The sequence below is a fragment of the Spea bombifrons genome, chromosome 7 (genome assembly GCF_027358695.1).
Source record: "Spea bombifrons isolate aSpeBom1 chromosome 7, aSpeBom1.2.pri, whole genome shotgun sequence".
In the NCBI taxonomy this organism is placed as follows: domain Eukaryota; kingdom Metazoa; phylum Chordata; class Amphibia; order Anura; family Pelobatidae; genus Spea; species Spea bombifrons.
Genome location: NC_071093.1, coordinates 32,430,656 through 32,448,455, shown reverse-complemented (window position 1 = coordinate 32,448,455; position 17,800 = coordinate 32,430,656). Strand labels below are relative to the sequence as shown.

Below are 17,800 nucleotides of genomic sequence, written 5' to 3'. Positions count from 1 at the left end.
TCTGGTATGGTTTGGCCATGAGTGTCTCATAGGGTAAAAGTTTAGACCATAGGAGAAAATTGCAGAAACCAATGTAAGTTTGGTATGCGGTTGACCCCAGAAGTGGCCAGTTAAATACAGTGTGAAGCAATGTTAATGAACACACTTCTCCTATATTATTTCTCTTTCTGTTAAATGCAACACGGCAGCGTGCCTTTGGCTTGGTGTCTCCTTTTATACCCAGGCAACCAGTAAATGCTGGAACCTAGGCAAGATGGGACTGTGATTGCTGTTAGCAATCACACTGCTATCATGCCAAGTCAGCCAGTACATGCTGAAACCTGGCTGGCTGCCCCCCTTGTGTATTGATGCTGCCAACAGTATGGGGTCTGCACATCACCAGCATGTACTGGCTGAGTGATGGATGCTTACACTGTTTCAGTTAAAATGTGAGTTTCCTAGACTTTCAAAGAACACTTTATCAAACCTGAGGAATATATAGTTTTGATTATATTTCATTAATAATTGATGAAATATAATAAAAAAACATAGGGCTCGACAAACTCTAGGCGCCAGGTCGCCATGGAAACCACGGATCTCCCTAACAGCCCAAAACTAAGGTAGCAGGTAAGTGTGCTCCCTATGTGGCATCGGGCATGTTAATTGTTACTGTCAAGAAAAAAAAATCTTTATGGATTCCATATATTGAACCAAATCACTGGAAAATGTGCTGAAATATAATCAAAAACATAGGGCTCGACAAACTTTGGGCGCCAGGTCGCCAAGGAAACCATTCCCTGGCGCCCAGTGTTCAGCAGGGCTGACATATTCGGTACCCTACGCTTTCCTGCAGGGCATGGTATAACGGGGCTTATGTAACGGGGTCCCCACAGGAAAGGAGAGGAGTCCACATTAGCGTGGTGCGTAGTTGTATACTACGCCCTGATTCATTTCATAGTTTTACAACTAAATGATTCATTAGTCCTACTACTGATAAATGCCCAAAGATTTTGTACTCGTCATTTCATTCAATCATATTAATCCTTTTTCTTAACATGCTTTAATTAGTTCTTCTGAATATCAATTTATTTTACTTTCATATACAATTAACGCTGAAATAGCCCCAACATTTCTCTTCTAGTATTCTCGTGTTTTACGGTCTCCGTCATAGAAGCCCTGGTAGAAATGCTGGCAGCAGATCCAGGTCTCTTGCAGCTCTGCTGGCAATCTTATAGTCAGACCTCTATTTAACTGAACATATAACAACCAAACAGCTCTGTCTATATTATTGCGTTATTTTTCTATTGCGTAAACAGCCTCAGCTGCTGCCTGCACTTTCGCCGGCGCTCGGTCATAGAAGCCCCAGTGGAAGTGCCGGCAGCAGCAGAGGTTACCAGACAGGAGGATCCAGGTCCCCTGCGGCGCTGCAGGGGATCTGGATCTTAGTCTTGTAGTCGTCCTCGATTATAAGAGGAGGGGTATTTTTCAGAGCATTTGCTCTTAAAAAAAAAAACCAAAAAAAAAAAACCCTTGTCTTATAATCAAGAAAATATGGTATATGGACATGGGTGTTAGCTGGATTAATGGCTCATCACAAAAATTAAAGAGATGTGGGAAAGAATATAGAGAAAATACACAGCATACAGTCTTGCTGCGATTCCCGTGACTGTTAACTGGTATGTCTTTGTCTTAAGTCTGTTTTTTCTTTGTTTTGTTACTTGTATTTGTTTTGTCTATTGATATTTGAAAATGTATTAAAAATTATTAAATAAATCATGATTTGTCATTTTTCCACTTCTGCAATAGCTTTATGTGCTATTAGTTCATTCTGTCCCTTCTCTAAAAAATGTTTTGTGTTTTTTTTTTTTTTTTTTTTTTATCTCCCCTGATTATCTGTACAATTTCTTATCCTACAAAATTGGCCTCTCTAAATTTTCAAAATCCATGTACGAAGGTAACAACTTCTATATATGCACGTTAAGATCTTCTTTTATTATAAAAAGTACATGTTTTTATCCTCCCTTGTTTATACACTAATGATCCATAACATTATCACAGGTGAAGGGAATAACACTGATAAGATTATCATGGCACCTGTCAGTGGGTGGAATATATTAGGCAGCAAGCGAACATAACGTCCTCAAAGTTGATGTGTTAGAAGCAGGAAAAATGGACAGGCTTAAGGATCTAAGTGACTTTGACGAAGGCCAAATTGTGATGGCTGGACGTCTGGGTCAGAGCATCTCCATATCTGAAGCTCTTGTGCGGCGTTCTTGGTCTGCTGTGGTAAGAAGCAGTAAGTATCAAAAGTGGTCCAAGGAAGGGAAAGCAGCGATCCGGTGACAGGGTCATGGCTGGCCAAGGTTCATTGAGGCAAGTGGGGTGCCAAGCCTGACCCTTATGGTCAAATCCAACAGACAAGCTCCTGTAGCTCAAATTGCTTGGACAGTGAATATTGGGAAACCTTTGGTCCTGCCATTCATGTGTGTGTTACTTTGACATGTACCACCTACCTAAGCATTGTTGCAGACCATGGACACCCTTTCATGGACACTGACAAAACTGCCTGATAAGGATAATAACGTGCCCTGCTACAAAGCAAAACTGGTTCAGAAAAGGTTGAAGGAAAACAACAAGAAGTTCAACAATCACCTTGTAAGCTTCAATGGTTTCGCTCAAATGCCTCGATAGTGAGGCATTTAGCGGCACCGAAAACCCAACCCAGGGCTTTTGAGGACATCTTTGAAGCCGATCAATTCGGTTTACCGCATCAAATCATGTATGTTTAAAAACTAAGCACCCCAGGGTATTTCAAATGCTGGTATTTTAACTATTTCCATGCACACATTTTACCACCAGCATTTATCAAAGTTTCAGTAATATTTGTGGTTTTTCTGTACAATATATCTTGAATGTGTGTGGTTTTTAAGTTGTCCTAAAAAAAACCCAAATGGAAACATCAGGAGTACATCTTGAAAGCCGTAACATTCAATGAAGGTATAAAAGAAAACATAAACATAGATAACATAGTAATGGCGCGTATTCGTTGCTGGCATATTAGTGACCACTATATACGAGAAAAATAAAATGTCAATAAAATGACAAAGTATTCCCATGTGTGTTTTAGACTTGAAGTTATGACATAGAATAATGTTAGTCAGAATGCAGGTTCCAATTTCAATGCTAATACACAATCGCACTATTTGGGTCCAGCATTTAACGTTATATCGGCATCCGTCCCCGTGTGTTAATTGGTACATGTGGTCACCATAGTCCTGGGGTGATCATTAATTGCCTTCTAAACTATGTTACATCAAGCGTCTGTCGCCATACAATATTCGGCTGATGTCCGGGAGAGGGGCCACATGAGGCAGCATTAAAGCAACATTGTTTGGGTAAAGAAAGCATTAATAGATCGCTTTTTACACCCATTTAAAGTCATGGCGTGCCTAGGATACCAACTGTCGCCAACAGGATGTTTTTCTGTGCTATGAGAGGTTAAACACTGCAATATTTTTAGTAACGTTTATTCTTTGGTTGAACATTGTAAATGAAGGATAATTGTACTCAAATATATATATATATATATATATATCTATGTGAATATATATACATATATTTGTATCTATATATGCGTGTGTGTACACACACAAACTCCAAAGAGGTATCAATAGAGGTAACATTGTGTTTAACTGTCCGTTGCATAGGATAGTTGCGTATATCAAAGCAACCATCTCGGCCAAATTTATCTTCACCGTCCTTTCTACTGGAATCATTTATTCCCCGGCCCTATGATTTATGTAACCAGATGATACACATTGCAGAGCCTCTCGTCCCTCTCACTTTTCGTTTGATGAGACGTTAGCCCGTTTAGAATTAAGCTAAAAGGCAATTTGCAGTCTACCGGGGAAGCACTAGCAGCGAAACATTGCGCGCCCCAGTGTCTGCAAGCAACCCCCCGGCCCACACGATAGTACGTAGTCGTACGCTTCCCTTGCATGCACTGAAAGCACTAGAACGGAAGCGACACCAACAAAATGGCTACCGTTGAAAGACGGGCATGTATTTGCACTTTGGTCTCTAGTAGTTAGAACAACTCTGACTTTGGATACATTGACGGGTTTGAACCCGGAAGAGGAAGACCGGTGTCAGTGGTTCTAGACGGGAGGCCCTGTGGGCTTGCGGGGAAAATGCCAGTGGCCGTGATGGCGGAAAACCCGGTCTCCTTCCAGAGGTTGTTGGAGCAGTGCGAGGAGCAGGAACTTGAGGTGAGGCGTTTAGTGTTCCTTCATTATACGTAAGGGAGCTGGCAGGACGGCGGTTCTCTACCGTAGCTGTACTCCGGTGGGTGGCAGATCGGGAGCTATGGTTGCAAATCGGTGGTAACGCTGCTGATTTCATGGGCTGTGTTTAGATGCATTTAGCTACAGAATACTCTCGTGTATATAGTATATAGTGAAGCGCTCTACGTCTTTTGTGTACGTTTAAGTGTGACATCATGTCTGGAACTGCGTTACCTCTAGTGGCATTAGTAGTTTTATTTTCTCTAGGTGATTCTGGGCTGGTGTTATTTTTCTGTCAAGTGCACATATATTTACATTATGGTTTAAAACTGCATTATGTCTGTTCAGGCTCCAGGAGGTATTGCAACACCCCAGGTGTACAGTCAGCTTCTAGCGCTATACCTTCTACACAATGACATGTAAGTTATTCTTCCTAACTCTCTGATATTATATGAAAGATACATCTATGCTGCAGCTGTAACGTACTTAATAATACACATCTGTGCAGCTGTTCTAATCATTTTATATTTTAAATATATTTTTTTGTTCTGGTTGTCTTCTGCAACTACTGATTGCTCTGCAAGCACAACATGATGACCCATGTTACATTCGGGGACATTAATATATTTCATGATGATTCTTGCTTCATCACATCTGTGAAAATGAGTATTGTGAAAATGAGTAAAAATATAAAAATGCTTTTGGAAATCACAATTTCTTCATTTTACAACATAACTCACAAAGATACAATTCATTGTTTAGATATCATTTTCTGTGTGGTTTTTATAGATTCAAATTGTGAGATGGCCGTTGGCAGGGCTCATACGGATTCATTTGTGAATATGTGTTAATGCCCTATAAATTCAGGGATTTCCCCACAGTGGTGATAAATCTTATGTTCAGATTGTTTAATGTTACTACAGCCACTTATTTTACTGGTAGGAATATGCTAATGAGCCATTGTGTGTTCACTGAGGGCCTCTTTGTGATGTCACAGTAGCTGTGCAGTAGTCAGCGTGATTTCCACAGACAATTCCAGTCTGCAGTTAGTGTTTGGAGTGTGAAGTCGTGACTACTGCAAGACCCCCCATATCTGAATATAGATAGATTTAAGATGTGGAAAAACGTTAATATGGAAGAGGAGGAGATAGAAGAGAAGGAGGTGGAAGAGGAGGAGATTGAAGGAGACGAATTTGAAAGAGAGATGACCCAGAAGAGTGGAAGCAAACCTATGAGGAGGAGGAGCAGCCGCCGCTTATTCAAGCGAAAGCGACCGAATTCCACTATCAAACGGTTCCTGACCTTTGCCATGCCCATGTTCTGTCTTAGATTCCTTTTCAGTGACCTGAATGAATTTTTCATGACAAAATTCTTCCTTGGTGCTGGAGCTGGGGGTATGATTGGCACTGGAATCTACTTTTTGTTGGTACATCCAATGAATCTATATCAAGAAAATAAGATAAACCTTCTATATGGGATATCAGGAACCTTTGCCATCGGATGGGGTACATCTTCTCACTTTCGCTGTGCCACAATCATGATGGCACCAAATATTTTGGGCAAAGAAGGCCGTGCTTACCTGTTGATGTATGTACTAGAGTCTATTTTTGATGGACCTGTCAGCAACCTGCAGCATAACATGGAGGATGTTGCAAAATCCATTGGGTGCACGGTGGAGCTCCAGATAAACCACACAAAGTTGTCCTGGAAAGTTATTATAAACCCTTTCAGAAAGATAATTGAAGACTTGGTAAAAGGGGCAAAAGAACTTAAAAATGACACCAGCGGCATAAAATCTGTTTTTAAGGAGACAGATTCTGAGGTGCAGAGCTCTGAAGGCTATGATAAAAAGCTTGAGGAACAGAAAGAAAAGGAGACAAAAGAGGAAAACAAGACTCTTGACACTCTGCAGAAGTTCAACCTGAAGTCTATGCTGCGCTGTGAGTTCGTTATTGAAAAAGGTATTGAGAAATGCCGTGAGTGGTTTGCCAAGAAACATGACGATTGTATGAAGGCCATTCCCCTACCTGTCCTTAACCATCTCTTGTGCCTTCCTATGCAATTCAAATTTTTGTGCAATATCATGAATGTTGTAAATACATGGTGCAAGAAGAAGATCCCTATGGAAGCCAATTTTGGAACAATCTATGATAAGGTCAATGCGACTATGAATGGAATGGACGATGGCTTTGCTAGCAAAATAGCAATCGTTAAACAAGAACAAAGCATGTTTCTTGGCATGAACGTTTCTAAAAAGGAGATCACAGAGGAGATTACAGAGACATTAGAGCAGAAGAAGTTAGGTATGAGGAAGGTTGGGTCCTTTGTCCGTGTTGTCATTTCCTGCACATTTGTTTTCATCTTTATCTCTGCCTACAAGTATTGCCACCAGTACAACACCAACATTAGGTTTGATAACGCCTATGTAACAACCTACTTCAGGCAGATTGATGCTCGCAGGAGGAAACGGAATAAGAGACACCTTCTACCCCTGAGGAAGGGAGAGCGCAAGAGCTTTGTGTTTCCCTGGAATCCAGCGGTTCAGGACCTTGAGATGAAGACAACAATGATGGAGTTTTTCCAGTGTGTTCCCATGCTCACCTTCCTCATCTTAGCCTTAACTACAGACTGGATCCTTTATCACCTATTCCAGATTATCCGGAAACATTCGCACATCTCGTATGTGTTCTCCAGTCACCACAAACTGGAGGTCCTGGTTGGAGGTGATACTTTTATTTCCAAGATATTAAGGCGTACGATTGGTAACCTCAACAGCTCTTCTGCCACCATGCACCTGAGTAATAACACCATGTGTCTATTAAATCCGATTCGGATGTCAGTTGAGGGCTATCTGTGGTCTTGCCTTCCTGTGGTCGGACTCCTGTCGCTCTGCTTTGTCCAGGTGTATATTGGCCGTCTCCGCAGAGTGATTGCTGCCTTCTTCTTTCCAAAGAGAGAAAAGCGGCGCGTTCTGTTCCTTTATAACGAACACCTGAAGAAGCGGGCTGCATACGCAGAAATAAAAAGGAAACAGATCATCCGCAGGGCCAGAGCGAACAGACTTGGGCTGAAAAGCTTTGCTTCTACCCTGCACCGTTATTTGAGCTGGATGCGCCCGTTCATTCGCAGACGCTGTATTGTGTGCAGTTCTAGAGAAACCAAGGACTCGTATGTGTGCGAGATAGCAGACTGTGGCACAGTATACTGCAGGCAGTGCTGGAGAGATATGAAGCGCTTCTGTTATGCATGTACACCTCATGAAGACTCCGTCTCTGACAGCGAGAGTGATGAGGATGAATTGGAATGATCCCAGGAATTCCACCTGCATATGTTTACCACCTATATGCAATAAACATTCTGGGGTCACCTGGTGGCAATACAAAAACCAATAACAAATAAAACTAATTATAATTGGTATCTTATTTAGTGTTTCTGGTGATAGTGTTACACAAAAGGTGTTAGTAGTAGAAGGTTGCAAGCTCATCCAGTGCAGAAAGCTAATCATGGATGAAACGTTGCCACCTCAGCGTATTGCAATTAGATTCTTTGCTGTTCTGAGTTTCGGAGAGAAATGTAGACAAAGATACAATATGAGGAGAGCAAAACATACCAGCAACGTGTCCCAGTCCTAGATCCTTTCTTCCCCCACAGTCCTTCTTTTCTAGGAGCTGAGAACGGTAATGAGGGTATCATAGTGTTCCAGAACAGAAATTGCCAATAGTGTGTATAGAAACAACAGAAACCAGAGAATTGGTTTATGAGATAGATTGTGCAGATATTTTCAAGTGCCTACATATCACTAGGCCACAGTCACATAAAATATTTTTAGCTCCATCTCGAAAACAAGTATCCCTCTCCTTGTTTAATTTGTTTACAAATAGTTATAGTTTGTGTTGGGAACATTGGGTAAATTTAACTAGTCTATCTACCGATATTTGTTTTTTAATATTTTTCTATGTGCCACTGTTAAATATCCCCATTGCATACCTCTCGGGTTTCCCATCTTCAGACACTGTACTTTGTAGCTGCCCCACTGTCTTAACTATTCTGTGCGGGGTCATCATGGCCAGTCGGGGAAATCCTCTAATCTCCACTGGCTGGCCCAGGGAGCTGTATTGGATATCTGTGTGTTGTGTTGCGATCAGGTGTGTATGCCCAGTTCTAGTGTACCAGACCTGCTAAAGAGGCAGCATCAAGGCAGCTCTCCTTTCAGTGGTATAGTTCTAGAGCCATTGTGTGTAGTGCAGAGTAAGTGTGTGTATATATATAAATATATATGTGTGTGTATCTATATATTCCACACACACACAGCGTATTGGCCCGATTATAGGCCACACCCTAAAAGTTTGGTGAGAAAAGGGAAAATTTATTTTTAAAGAAAAAATACTAAGCAGAATGGTGAAACAGTATCTTATCTAATGAACAGGAATACGTGTATTCTAACATGTTTGGTATCTATTATGCAGTTAGTCAGCATAGGTTATATGCAAATAGCAACTTAACCCCTTGGCTGCTAAGCCATTTCCCACCCTGGTGCTAAGCTGGTTTTCGGCATTTTGGTGTATCTCACGTTTAAAGCGTTTCAAGTAAATTTCTTGGGAACAAACTATACAAACCAAATATTGTTTTTTTCAGCACACCCAGCAGATTCCAAATATACCATTTTTATATGTGTATGTCTCATTAGGTTTGCAAAATACAGCCAAAAATGGGAAAAAAAGTTTAATTTTTCACTTCCAACTCAATAAAAACTAGTTTGTAATGTTATTTTTCTAAACTCTAATATCAAAACCTGTGTTGCTAAATATTTGTAGTAGGTAAGCGGTCTAAAATAAACAGAAATTGAGAACAGTAGACTGTGTTTTTCTAATATTGTATTGCTAAAAGTTAAATTTATTAGACTATCACAAAAAGACATCTTTAAATTTAATGCATGGCTGCGACAATTAAACAGCTCTAGCTGCCCGGGATGTTAAAATATGCCAACAAAACTATATATTTTTAGAAACTACACCCCCAGCTGCAGCAAATGAGATCTTATTTGTATTTGTATCACAAATCTGACGTGCACAACAAATAAGTGAATATCACACTAATAAAAAATTTAAAAAAAATAAAATTAAAAGCAACAAGTTCATTTATGTCTTGCGCACTCCAGGTTTGTCCTAGAAACACATGCAGCCCCTCATTTGATGCGTCAAGGGGTGTAGTTTCTGAAAATATATACTTTATGTACCATAATTTAACTTCCCAGCTGTCTAGAGCTGTCTAAATGCAGGCATCACCCCTAAATGTTTTAAGACAATTTTTTAACAAGATTCTCCAATCTGCCATTTCTGAAGTTAAAGTGCTCTAGACATCTGGGAAGTTAAATTAGGGTACATAAAGTACACATTTCAATAAACTACACCCCTTGGAGCTTCAAATGAGGGGTTACATGTATTTCTAGGACAAAAGTTGAGTTCACAAATAATGATGGAATGTGTCGCTTTGGCTAGAAAATATGTTTTTTCTAACCATAGCGACATGTTCATTTGTGTCTTGCGCACTCCAGGTTTGTACTAGAAACACACGCAGCCCCTCATTTGATGCGCCGAGGGGTGTAGTTTTTGAAAATATGTACTTTTATGTGCCATAATTTAACTTCTTACGTGAGCAGTAATGCCACATCAAGGCTTCAACCCTAATTACTGACCATTCACACGCTTTTCATATCTCCATTCACTCGCAGAAGCACACACCATACTATCCGTACATTCACTCACAGAAGCACACACACCATTCTTTCCCCTTACAATCCCAAAGAAATGATCGTAAAGGGAGAAATAAAATCACTTTTACAGCAAAAATAAGTTTTGCAGTAAAAATGCCAGGGGCTCCAGGGATGACATGGTTAACTTACGTACTACAGGCTAAACGGCTGATTTTAATAATATTTGCAGTTCATCAGGGTTTAAAAAAATTACCTTTCTCTACCATTGGCTAAATTTAACCCCATGATCAAAAAGGGAATGTGACTTTTTATAGCTACATGATCACTGTGGTAACATTGGCTACCACAGTGATCATTTAGCTAGAAACTTTTTTTTTTTTTTTTTTAAGCTAAACTAGTTAATGTTTAGATAATTTAATTTGGGGGTCTCTAGGCAATTTTGATCTTTATTTATCTGCCTTTAGAGACTCCCAAATCATTTTTTTTACTTTTTTGTACTTTTTAATTTTTTTAACATAATATTTTTATTTTTTTACAAGCATTATACCGTTGGAAAGGTGAGATACAGGCATCTAAGCAGCATGCCCCCATACCGTGAAAACTGACAATTGTCAGTTTTCAATAAAGTTGCGCGGTGACGTCATCGCGTCATTACGCGCGACGTCACTAGCCAGATCGGGTGGTCCCAGTGATGCCCTTCAATATGAGGGGCAGATCGCCGGGATAGGTGGTGATGGGGGTCCACAGACCTCCATCAAGGTAGGAGAGTGCTAGTGACGGCATGGTGCCGTCGTTAGCACCTGACTGGGACTGCTAGCGACGGCACCATGCCGTCGTTAGCAGTCAAGGGGTTAAAATGGCTTTTGGTTTTTCATGTGCACCCCCCTTAATTCATAATACACCTTACTTTAATTTCCTTCTGCCCCTTCCCTGATATGACATTCTGGTCCCTAGATATCCCCCCCCCCCTTACCAATGCACCCCAAGACTCCCTGGGCTCGACAAATCCTAGGTCGCCATGGCGACTGAGAATTTTGTCCTGACGCCTAGGTCAAGGGCGTCCAACGTCCAGCCCGCCGGACTTCAATGTGCGGCCCGCGTGAGCAAGACCAGACTGGCCCTTGTCACCGTGCAGTACGGTGTAAGTAAGCCGGCCCCTAATAAAATTAAAGCGGTCTTACCACCTCACACCGTGCTGCTGAGTGGCAGTGCCTTAGTGAGGCTCTTCGTCCCACCTCTTTCAAGACTTGACGCTCAAGGGGGCTGGGCTCACAGAAGCAGGGCCGGACTGGGACTGAAAAGCAGCCCTGGAAAAATTTGGAGACCAGCCCCATATAGTTTATCTCACGGTCGCGCTCTTTAACCACACGCACCCCTTATACACACCCGACTCACACTATTCGCCATTCTTTTTATCTCATTATTTGTATTAAAATGCCAGAAAGCAAAAGTGTTAAAAGGCCCTAATAAATTAAATACATTACACAAAATGGGATCAAAACATTTACTACTGCGAACATTTTAGATGAAAAAGTTCAGTGGAACAAAACAGTGATCACATTATTCTTCACGATATTCTGGTAAGAAACTTTTGTTTCTTTATTAATTCATGTAGACTATTTTTTTCATATTTAATATAAGCTATGATTGAGACATGTTTTTTTTTTCCTTTTATTTGCCAACCTACCCCCGAGTTATGCACATCTGCCCCCAGGCTTGCCACTCTGCCCCCTGATATGCCTTCTAACCCCCTATATGCCACTCTGCCTCCAGAAATGCCTTATACCCCCTATATGCCACTCTGTCCTATGATATGCCTTCTAACCCCCTATATGCCACTCTGCCATATAGGGGTCAAAAGGCATATCATGGGACAGAGTGGCATATAGGGGGTATAAGGCATTCCTGGAGGCAGAGTGGCATAAAGGGGGTTAAAAGGAATATCATGGGGCACTCTGCCTCCAGAAAAGCCTTATGCCCCCCTATATGCCACTCTGCCTCCCCGATATGCTTTGTACCCTCCTATATGCCACTCTGCCCCATGATATGCCTTTTAATCCCCTATATGCCACTCTGCCTCCCTGATATGCCTCAATCCTCCTATATGCCCCTCTGCCCCGTGATATGCCTTTTAACCCCCCTTTTGCCACTATACCTCCAGATATGCCTTTTGACCTCCTATATGTCACTCTGCATCCAGAAATGGCTTATACCCCTATATGCCACTCTGTCTCATGATATGCCTTCTAATCTCCTATATGCCACTCTGCCATATAGGGGGTTAAAAGGCATATCATGGGACAGAGTGGCATATAGGGGGGTATAGGCATTTCTGGAGGCAGAGTGGCATAAAGGGGGTTAAAAGGCATATCATGGGGCACTCTGCCTCCAGAAAAGCCTTATGCCCCCCTAAATGCCACTGTGTCCCATGATATGCCTTTTAACCCCCATATGCCACTCTGCCTCCCTGATATGCCTCAACCCTCCTATATGCCCCTCTGCCCCGTGATATGCCTTTTAACCCTCTTTTTGCCACTAAACCTCCAGATATGCCTTTTGACCTCCTATATGTCACTCTGCATCCAGAAATGCCTTATACCCCTATATGCCACTCTGTCCCATGATATGCCTTCTAACCCCCTATATGCCACTCTGCCATATAGGGGGTTAAAAGGCATATCATGGGACAGAGTGGCATATAGGGGGTATAAGGCATTTCTGGAGGCAGAGTGGCATAAAGGGGGTTAGAAGGCATATCATGGGGCACTCTGCCTCCAGAAAAGCCTTATGTTCCCTATATGCCACTCTGCCCCATCATATGCCTTTTAATCCCCTATATGTCACTCTGCATCCAGAAATGCTTTATACCCCTATATGCCACTCTGCCATATAGGGGGTTAAAACGCATATCATGGGACAGAGTGGCATAAAGGGGGTTAAAAGGCATATCATGGGGCACTCTGCCTCCAGAAAAGCCTTATGCCCCCCTATATGCAACTCTGTCCCATGATATGCCTTTTAACCCCCATATGCCACTCTGCCTCCCTGATATGCCTCAACCCTCCTATATGCCCCTCTGCCCCGTGATATGCCTTTAACCCCCTTTTTGCCACTATACCTCCAGATATGCCTTTTGACCTCCTATATGTCACTCTGCATCCAGAAATGCCTTATACCCCTATATGCCACTCTGTCCCATGATATGCCTTTTAACCCCCTATATGGCAGAGTGGCATATAGGGGGTTAGAAGGCATATCATGGGACAGAGTGGCATATATGGGTATAAGGCATTTCTGGAGGCAGAGTGGCATAAAGGGGGTTAAAAGGCATATCATGGGGCACTCTGCCTCCAAAAAAGCCTTATGTTCCCCTATATGCCACTCTGTCCCATCATATGCCTTTTAATCCCCTATATGTCACTCTGCATCCAGAAATGCCTTATACCCATATATGCCACTCTGGCATATAGGGGGTTAAAAGGCATGTCATGGGACAGAGTGGCATATAGGGGGGTAAAAGGCATTTCTGGAGGCAGAGTGGCATATAGGGGGACACACTTACATACACACACATGCCGATTTCATTCAAAAAAATATTATACATTTTGTACAAAAAAATACATTACTTTACTCACCTTCTACTTCTCTTGACTTCCGTCACACTGTTCTCTTCTCTCTCTCTCCTGACAGGATGTCACTGACCTGACATCCGGTGCTGCAGCAGTCTAAGTGCGAGGGGCGGAGCTTCCACCCCTCACGCTGCTCCCATCATTATGCAGCCATCAGACTGCTGGGAATGTAATCTAAACGGCCGGTGCGTGCTGATGCCCCCGGCCGGAGCTACTTTAACACTTTTTTTTTTTATTTATACGGTAAGCAGGATCGGCTCGCCATATAAAGTAAAAAAAAAAAAAAGTATTAAAGCAGAGCCGGCCGGCAGCATCAGCACGCATTGGCCGTTCAGATTACATTCCCAGCAATCTGATGGCTGCATAGTGATGGGAGCAGCGTGAGGGGTGAAAGGTCAGTGCGAGGGGGCGGAGCTTTCACCCCTCACGCTGCTCCCATCACTAAGCGGCCATCGCACGCGGCTGCTGGGTGCCGATGCGGCCGGCCGGCGATACTGTAATACATTTTTAAAATTTAATATGGCAAGCCGGACCAGCTTGCCATATTAAATTAAGAAAAAAGTATTATAGTAGCGCCGGCCGGCCGCATCAGCACCCAGCGGCCGCTAAGGTCCCAGCCCGCCCCTGGTCCCAGCCCACGGACCTGCCGGCCCACCGGGAAATTTCCCGGTATCCCGGTGGGCCAGTCCGGCCCTGCACAGAAGAGTTCTTTGTGACTGGGAGAGGATCTTCACATTGTAAAAAATATATATATATATATATTTAAAAATAAATATATGTGTGCGTGTGTGTTCGAGGAGAGTGGGAAGGATTCCCTTGGGACATTAATTTTTGTTGTTGAAAATAAAACTGTTAGTTAAAAAAAAAAAATCCTGGCTCCTAACTTTTTTTGCTGGCTCCTAGATTCAAAACAAACTTGTCAAGCCCTGATATATATATATATATATATATATATATATATATATATATATATATATATATATATATATATATATATATATATATATATATATATATATATATATATATATATATATATATATATATATATATACACACACACACGTGCACAATCACTGGCCACGTTATTAGGTACATCTGTTCAATTGCTTGTTAACACAAATAGCTCATCAGCCGATCATATGACAGCAACTCAATGCATTTAGGCATGTAGACTAGACTATTATTTTCATAATCGATTATTTTTTCGATTAATCAGGTAAAACAAACTATGCAAGTTTTTCGTTTATTTAAAATAAAAACGTATCATTTACATTAAGATGTGCCATTAACACTTATCTCTTTATCACAATGACATTTCACGATTTGCCTTATTTTACTGACATAATAATTAAAGCTATATTTTAACAAGAACCCAAAAAATACCAAAAAAAGCTTTACTAGTAAATATTCATGTAAACTATTTTTGCCCAGTTATGCGCACCTCACCCCCAGCTTTCCTCTCTGCCCCAGAAATGCCTTATACCCCTATATGCTACTCTGCCCCCATATATGCCTTATACCCCCGATATGCCACTGTGCCCCCCGATATACCTTATAGCCCCCTATATGACTTTTACCCTTGATATGCCACCATGCCTCTGATATGCCTTTTACCCCTATATGTCACTGAGATGCCACTGTGCCCCCCTGATATGCCTTATGCCCCCCCCTGATATAAGAAAAACTGACATCTCTAAAATAGGTATAAAAATATTGACAAAAAAATAAATACACAATACAATACAAATAAACTTACCAGTGCATCCCTAGACTTGTCCCCTGTGCTTCAGGCTCCCTGGTATCTAGTGGGGGCAGCCGGAGGAGGTCTGGTTTGGTATATGTGATTTGTAAATCTAATTTTATATTTCTCACTGCAGCAAATGAGTGATTGTTTGGTAACTGATGCTTGTATGTTTTACCAGGAATAATGCCAGATATCTCTGGAAAAGAATACCACCTGCCATCAAATCTGTAAGTAGTGTGTGCTTATAGCTTTACTGTGCAAAACATACTTACTTTACTATAAGAAACGAATGCCCTATTTTTTATTTTTATTAGATAAAAAGATAAGCAGTACTGCAGCGCAGGGCAATACATGTACAGTACTACTTCAGTTAACGGAAAGCTCAAGAATACAGTAAAAGCCGTGTACAATTACAATTCCAGACATGGCACGTGTGGCTAGCACATTGGTGGAATCAGGGAAAATGAAAAATGTCGGTGTGCTAAGCTAGTCTCAGGCTCAAATAATACAATTGTTTTTTGTATACATTAGTGGAATCGGCCTGGGGAAATAGAGAAGTGGAGTGGGTGAGGGGGTTGAAGGAGATGGAGATAGTCCTCAGCCTCTAGACTGTCCATCAGAGAGAGCACTCTCTCAGCATGCTGTGGATAAGCATGCGGCGGTCAGACTGTGACTTGCTCCCTCCTCAACACCAGGCGGTTCCTGACAAACCATAGAGCGTCCTTTACACAGCACACGAGACGCCAAGCGTTATCAATTGCGCAGACCTTCCCCGGCTGTCAGGGAGGAGACAACAGGTGAGGAGGGCCCTGCTCAAACGAGCTTACAATCTAGAGGGGTTTCGGGTGTATTACGCAATAGGTAAAAGTGCCGTCGTTAGGAATAGACCACCCACACTAGTAAATGTATTGCAGGAGAGGGATTTAATTTATATACAGCCCAATTTGAAATGGCTTTTTAAGCAAACTATTTTAAATTCAATATGAGCAGAGCTTTTACTTTTTTATTCTTTAGGTATATACCGTATTGGCTCGAATATAGGCCGCACTTTTTTCCCCCGCTTTAAGTGGGGGTGCGGCCTATATTCGGGGTCTAGCGCCCGACGCCCGGGACATGCAGTCCCGGGCGCCGGGCAGGCAGCGGGGTTAAGATACAGATCCCCCGCAGCGGTGCAGGGGACCTGCATCCTTCTCCCCGATATGCTCAGACAGCCTCCCCTGCCGGCACCCCCCCCCCCCCGTGGGAAGTGCTGGCAGGGGAGGCTATCTAAGCGTTTTACCTCTGCCCACCCCCGACTTACCGGAGCAGACTCCCGGGTGTCATCTACGCAATACGCGCATGCAACTTCCGGTACCGGAAGTTGCATACGCGTATTGCGTAGATGTCCCTCGCCGGCCCCGCAAGACACCCGGGAGTCTGCTCCGGTAAGTCGAGGAGGGGGGGGGGGCAGAGGAGGACAGCGGCAGCGTATCGCGGGGAGGGAGGACAGCGGCAGCGTATCGCGGGGAGGGAGGACAGCGGCAGCGTATCTCGGGGAGGGAGGACAGTGGCAGCGTATCTCGGGGAGGGAGGACAGTGGCAGCGTATCTCGGGGAGGGAGGACAGTGGCAGCGTATCTCGGGGAGGGAGGACAGCGGCAGCGTATCGCGGGGAGGGAGGACAGTGGCAGCATATCTCGGGGGGGGGAGAGGACAGAGTGGCAGCATGTTTTTTTTGGTGCTTTTTTAAAGAAAAAAAACTTTTTCTTTAAAAAAGCACCAAACTTTTAGGGTGCGGCCTATATACGGGGGCGGCCTATATCCGAGCCAATACGGTAGTAGAGAAGGTAATATTTTGAGATGCTGCAGTCTGTAAAAGTCACTGTATTTCTTTTGTGCAGGCCAATGCAGAGCTGGCTGGGATTTGGGAGGTGGGATAGAGGATCTGGCAGAGAGACTTCCCCGGAATCTACGCATCCAGTGGTCAGAAAACATTCAACCAATCATGGAGGCTGTAAGAGGTACAGCACATGGTGAATTCTGAAATAAAATTGAAAGTATAGGTTACTCCTGGTTTGTGCCTTTACATTATATAGTGGTGTTTTTTTTTTCTTTCAACGGACCTCTCTTGGTCTCTTGCTGCTGTATTCTCCAAACAAAGAGAAGAGAGGATTTTTTTGTGCCACTAAGTACTTAGTTCCACTGCCCTCCTTTACTGCATGGTGTAAAATATCAGGTAACGGCAACATTCTGGTATGGTTTGGCCATGAGTGTCTCATAGGGTAAAAGTTTAGACCATTGGTGAAAATTGCAGAAACCAATGTAAGTTTGGTATGCGGTTGACCCCAGAAGTGGCCAGTTAAATACAGTGTGAAGCAATGTTAATGAACACACTTCTCCTATATTATTTCTCTTTCTGTTAGATGCAACACGGCAGCGTGCCTTTGGCTTGGTGTCCCTTGGTGTCTCCT

The 17,800-nt window shown here is 42.7% G+C and overlaps 2 protein-coding genes across 2 annotated transcripts; both read left to right on the top strand.

Moving 5' to 3' along the window:
* Nucleotides 1-4,128: 4,128 nt before the first annotated feature.
* On the top strand, nucleotides 4,129-17,386 carry LOC128501682 (COP9 signalosome complex subunit 8-like). The gene is made up of 4 exons (XM_053471248.1): nucleotides 4,129-4,247; nucleotides 4,611-4,681; nucleotides 15,530-15,578; nucleotides 17,231-17,386. Exons 1-4 carry the CDS (start codon nucleotides 4,170-4,172, stop codon nucleotides 17,267-17,269), a joined length of 237 nt encoding a protein of 78 aa, XP_053327223.1. The 5' UTR covers nucleotides 4,129-4,169; the 3' UTR covers nucleotides 17,270-17,386.
* LOC128501677 (E3 ubiquitin-protein ligase DCST1-like) lies at nucleotides 5,203-7,647 on the top strand. Its single transcript, XM_053471243.1, has one exon. The coding sequence runs from the start codon at nucleotides 5,377-5,379 to the stop codon at nucleotides 7,567-7,569; it is 2,193 nt and encodes a 730-aa protein (XP_053327218.1). The 5' UTR covers nucleotides 5,203-5,376; the 3' UTR covers nucleotides 7,570-7,647.
* Nucleotides 17,387-17,800: the final 414 nt, after the last annotated feature.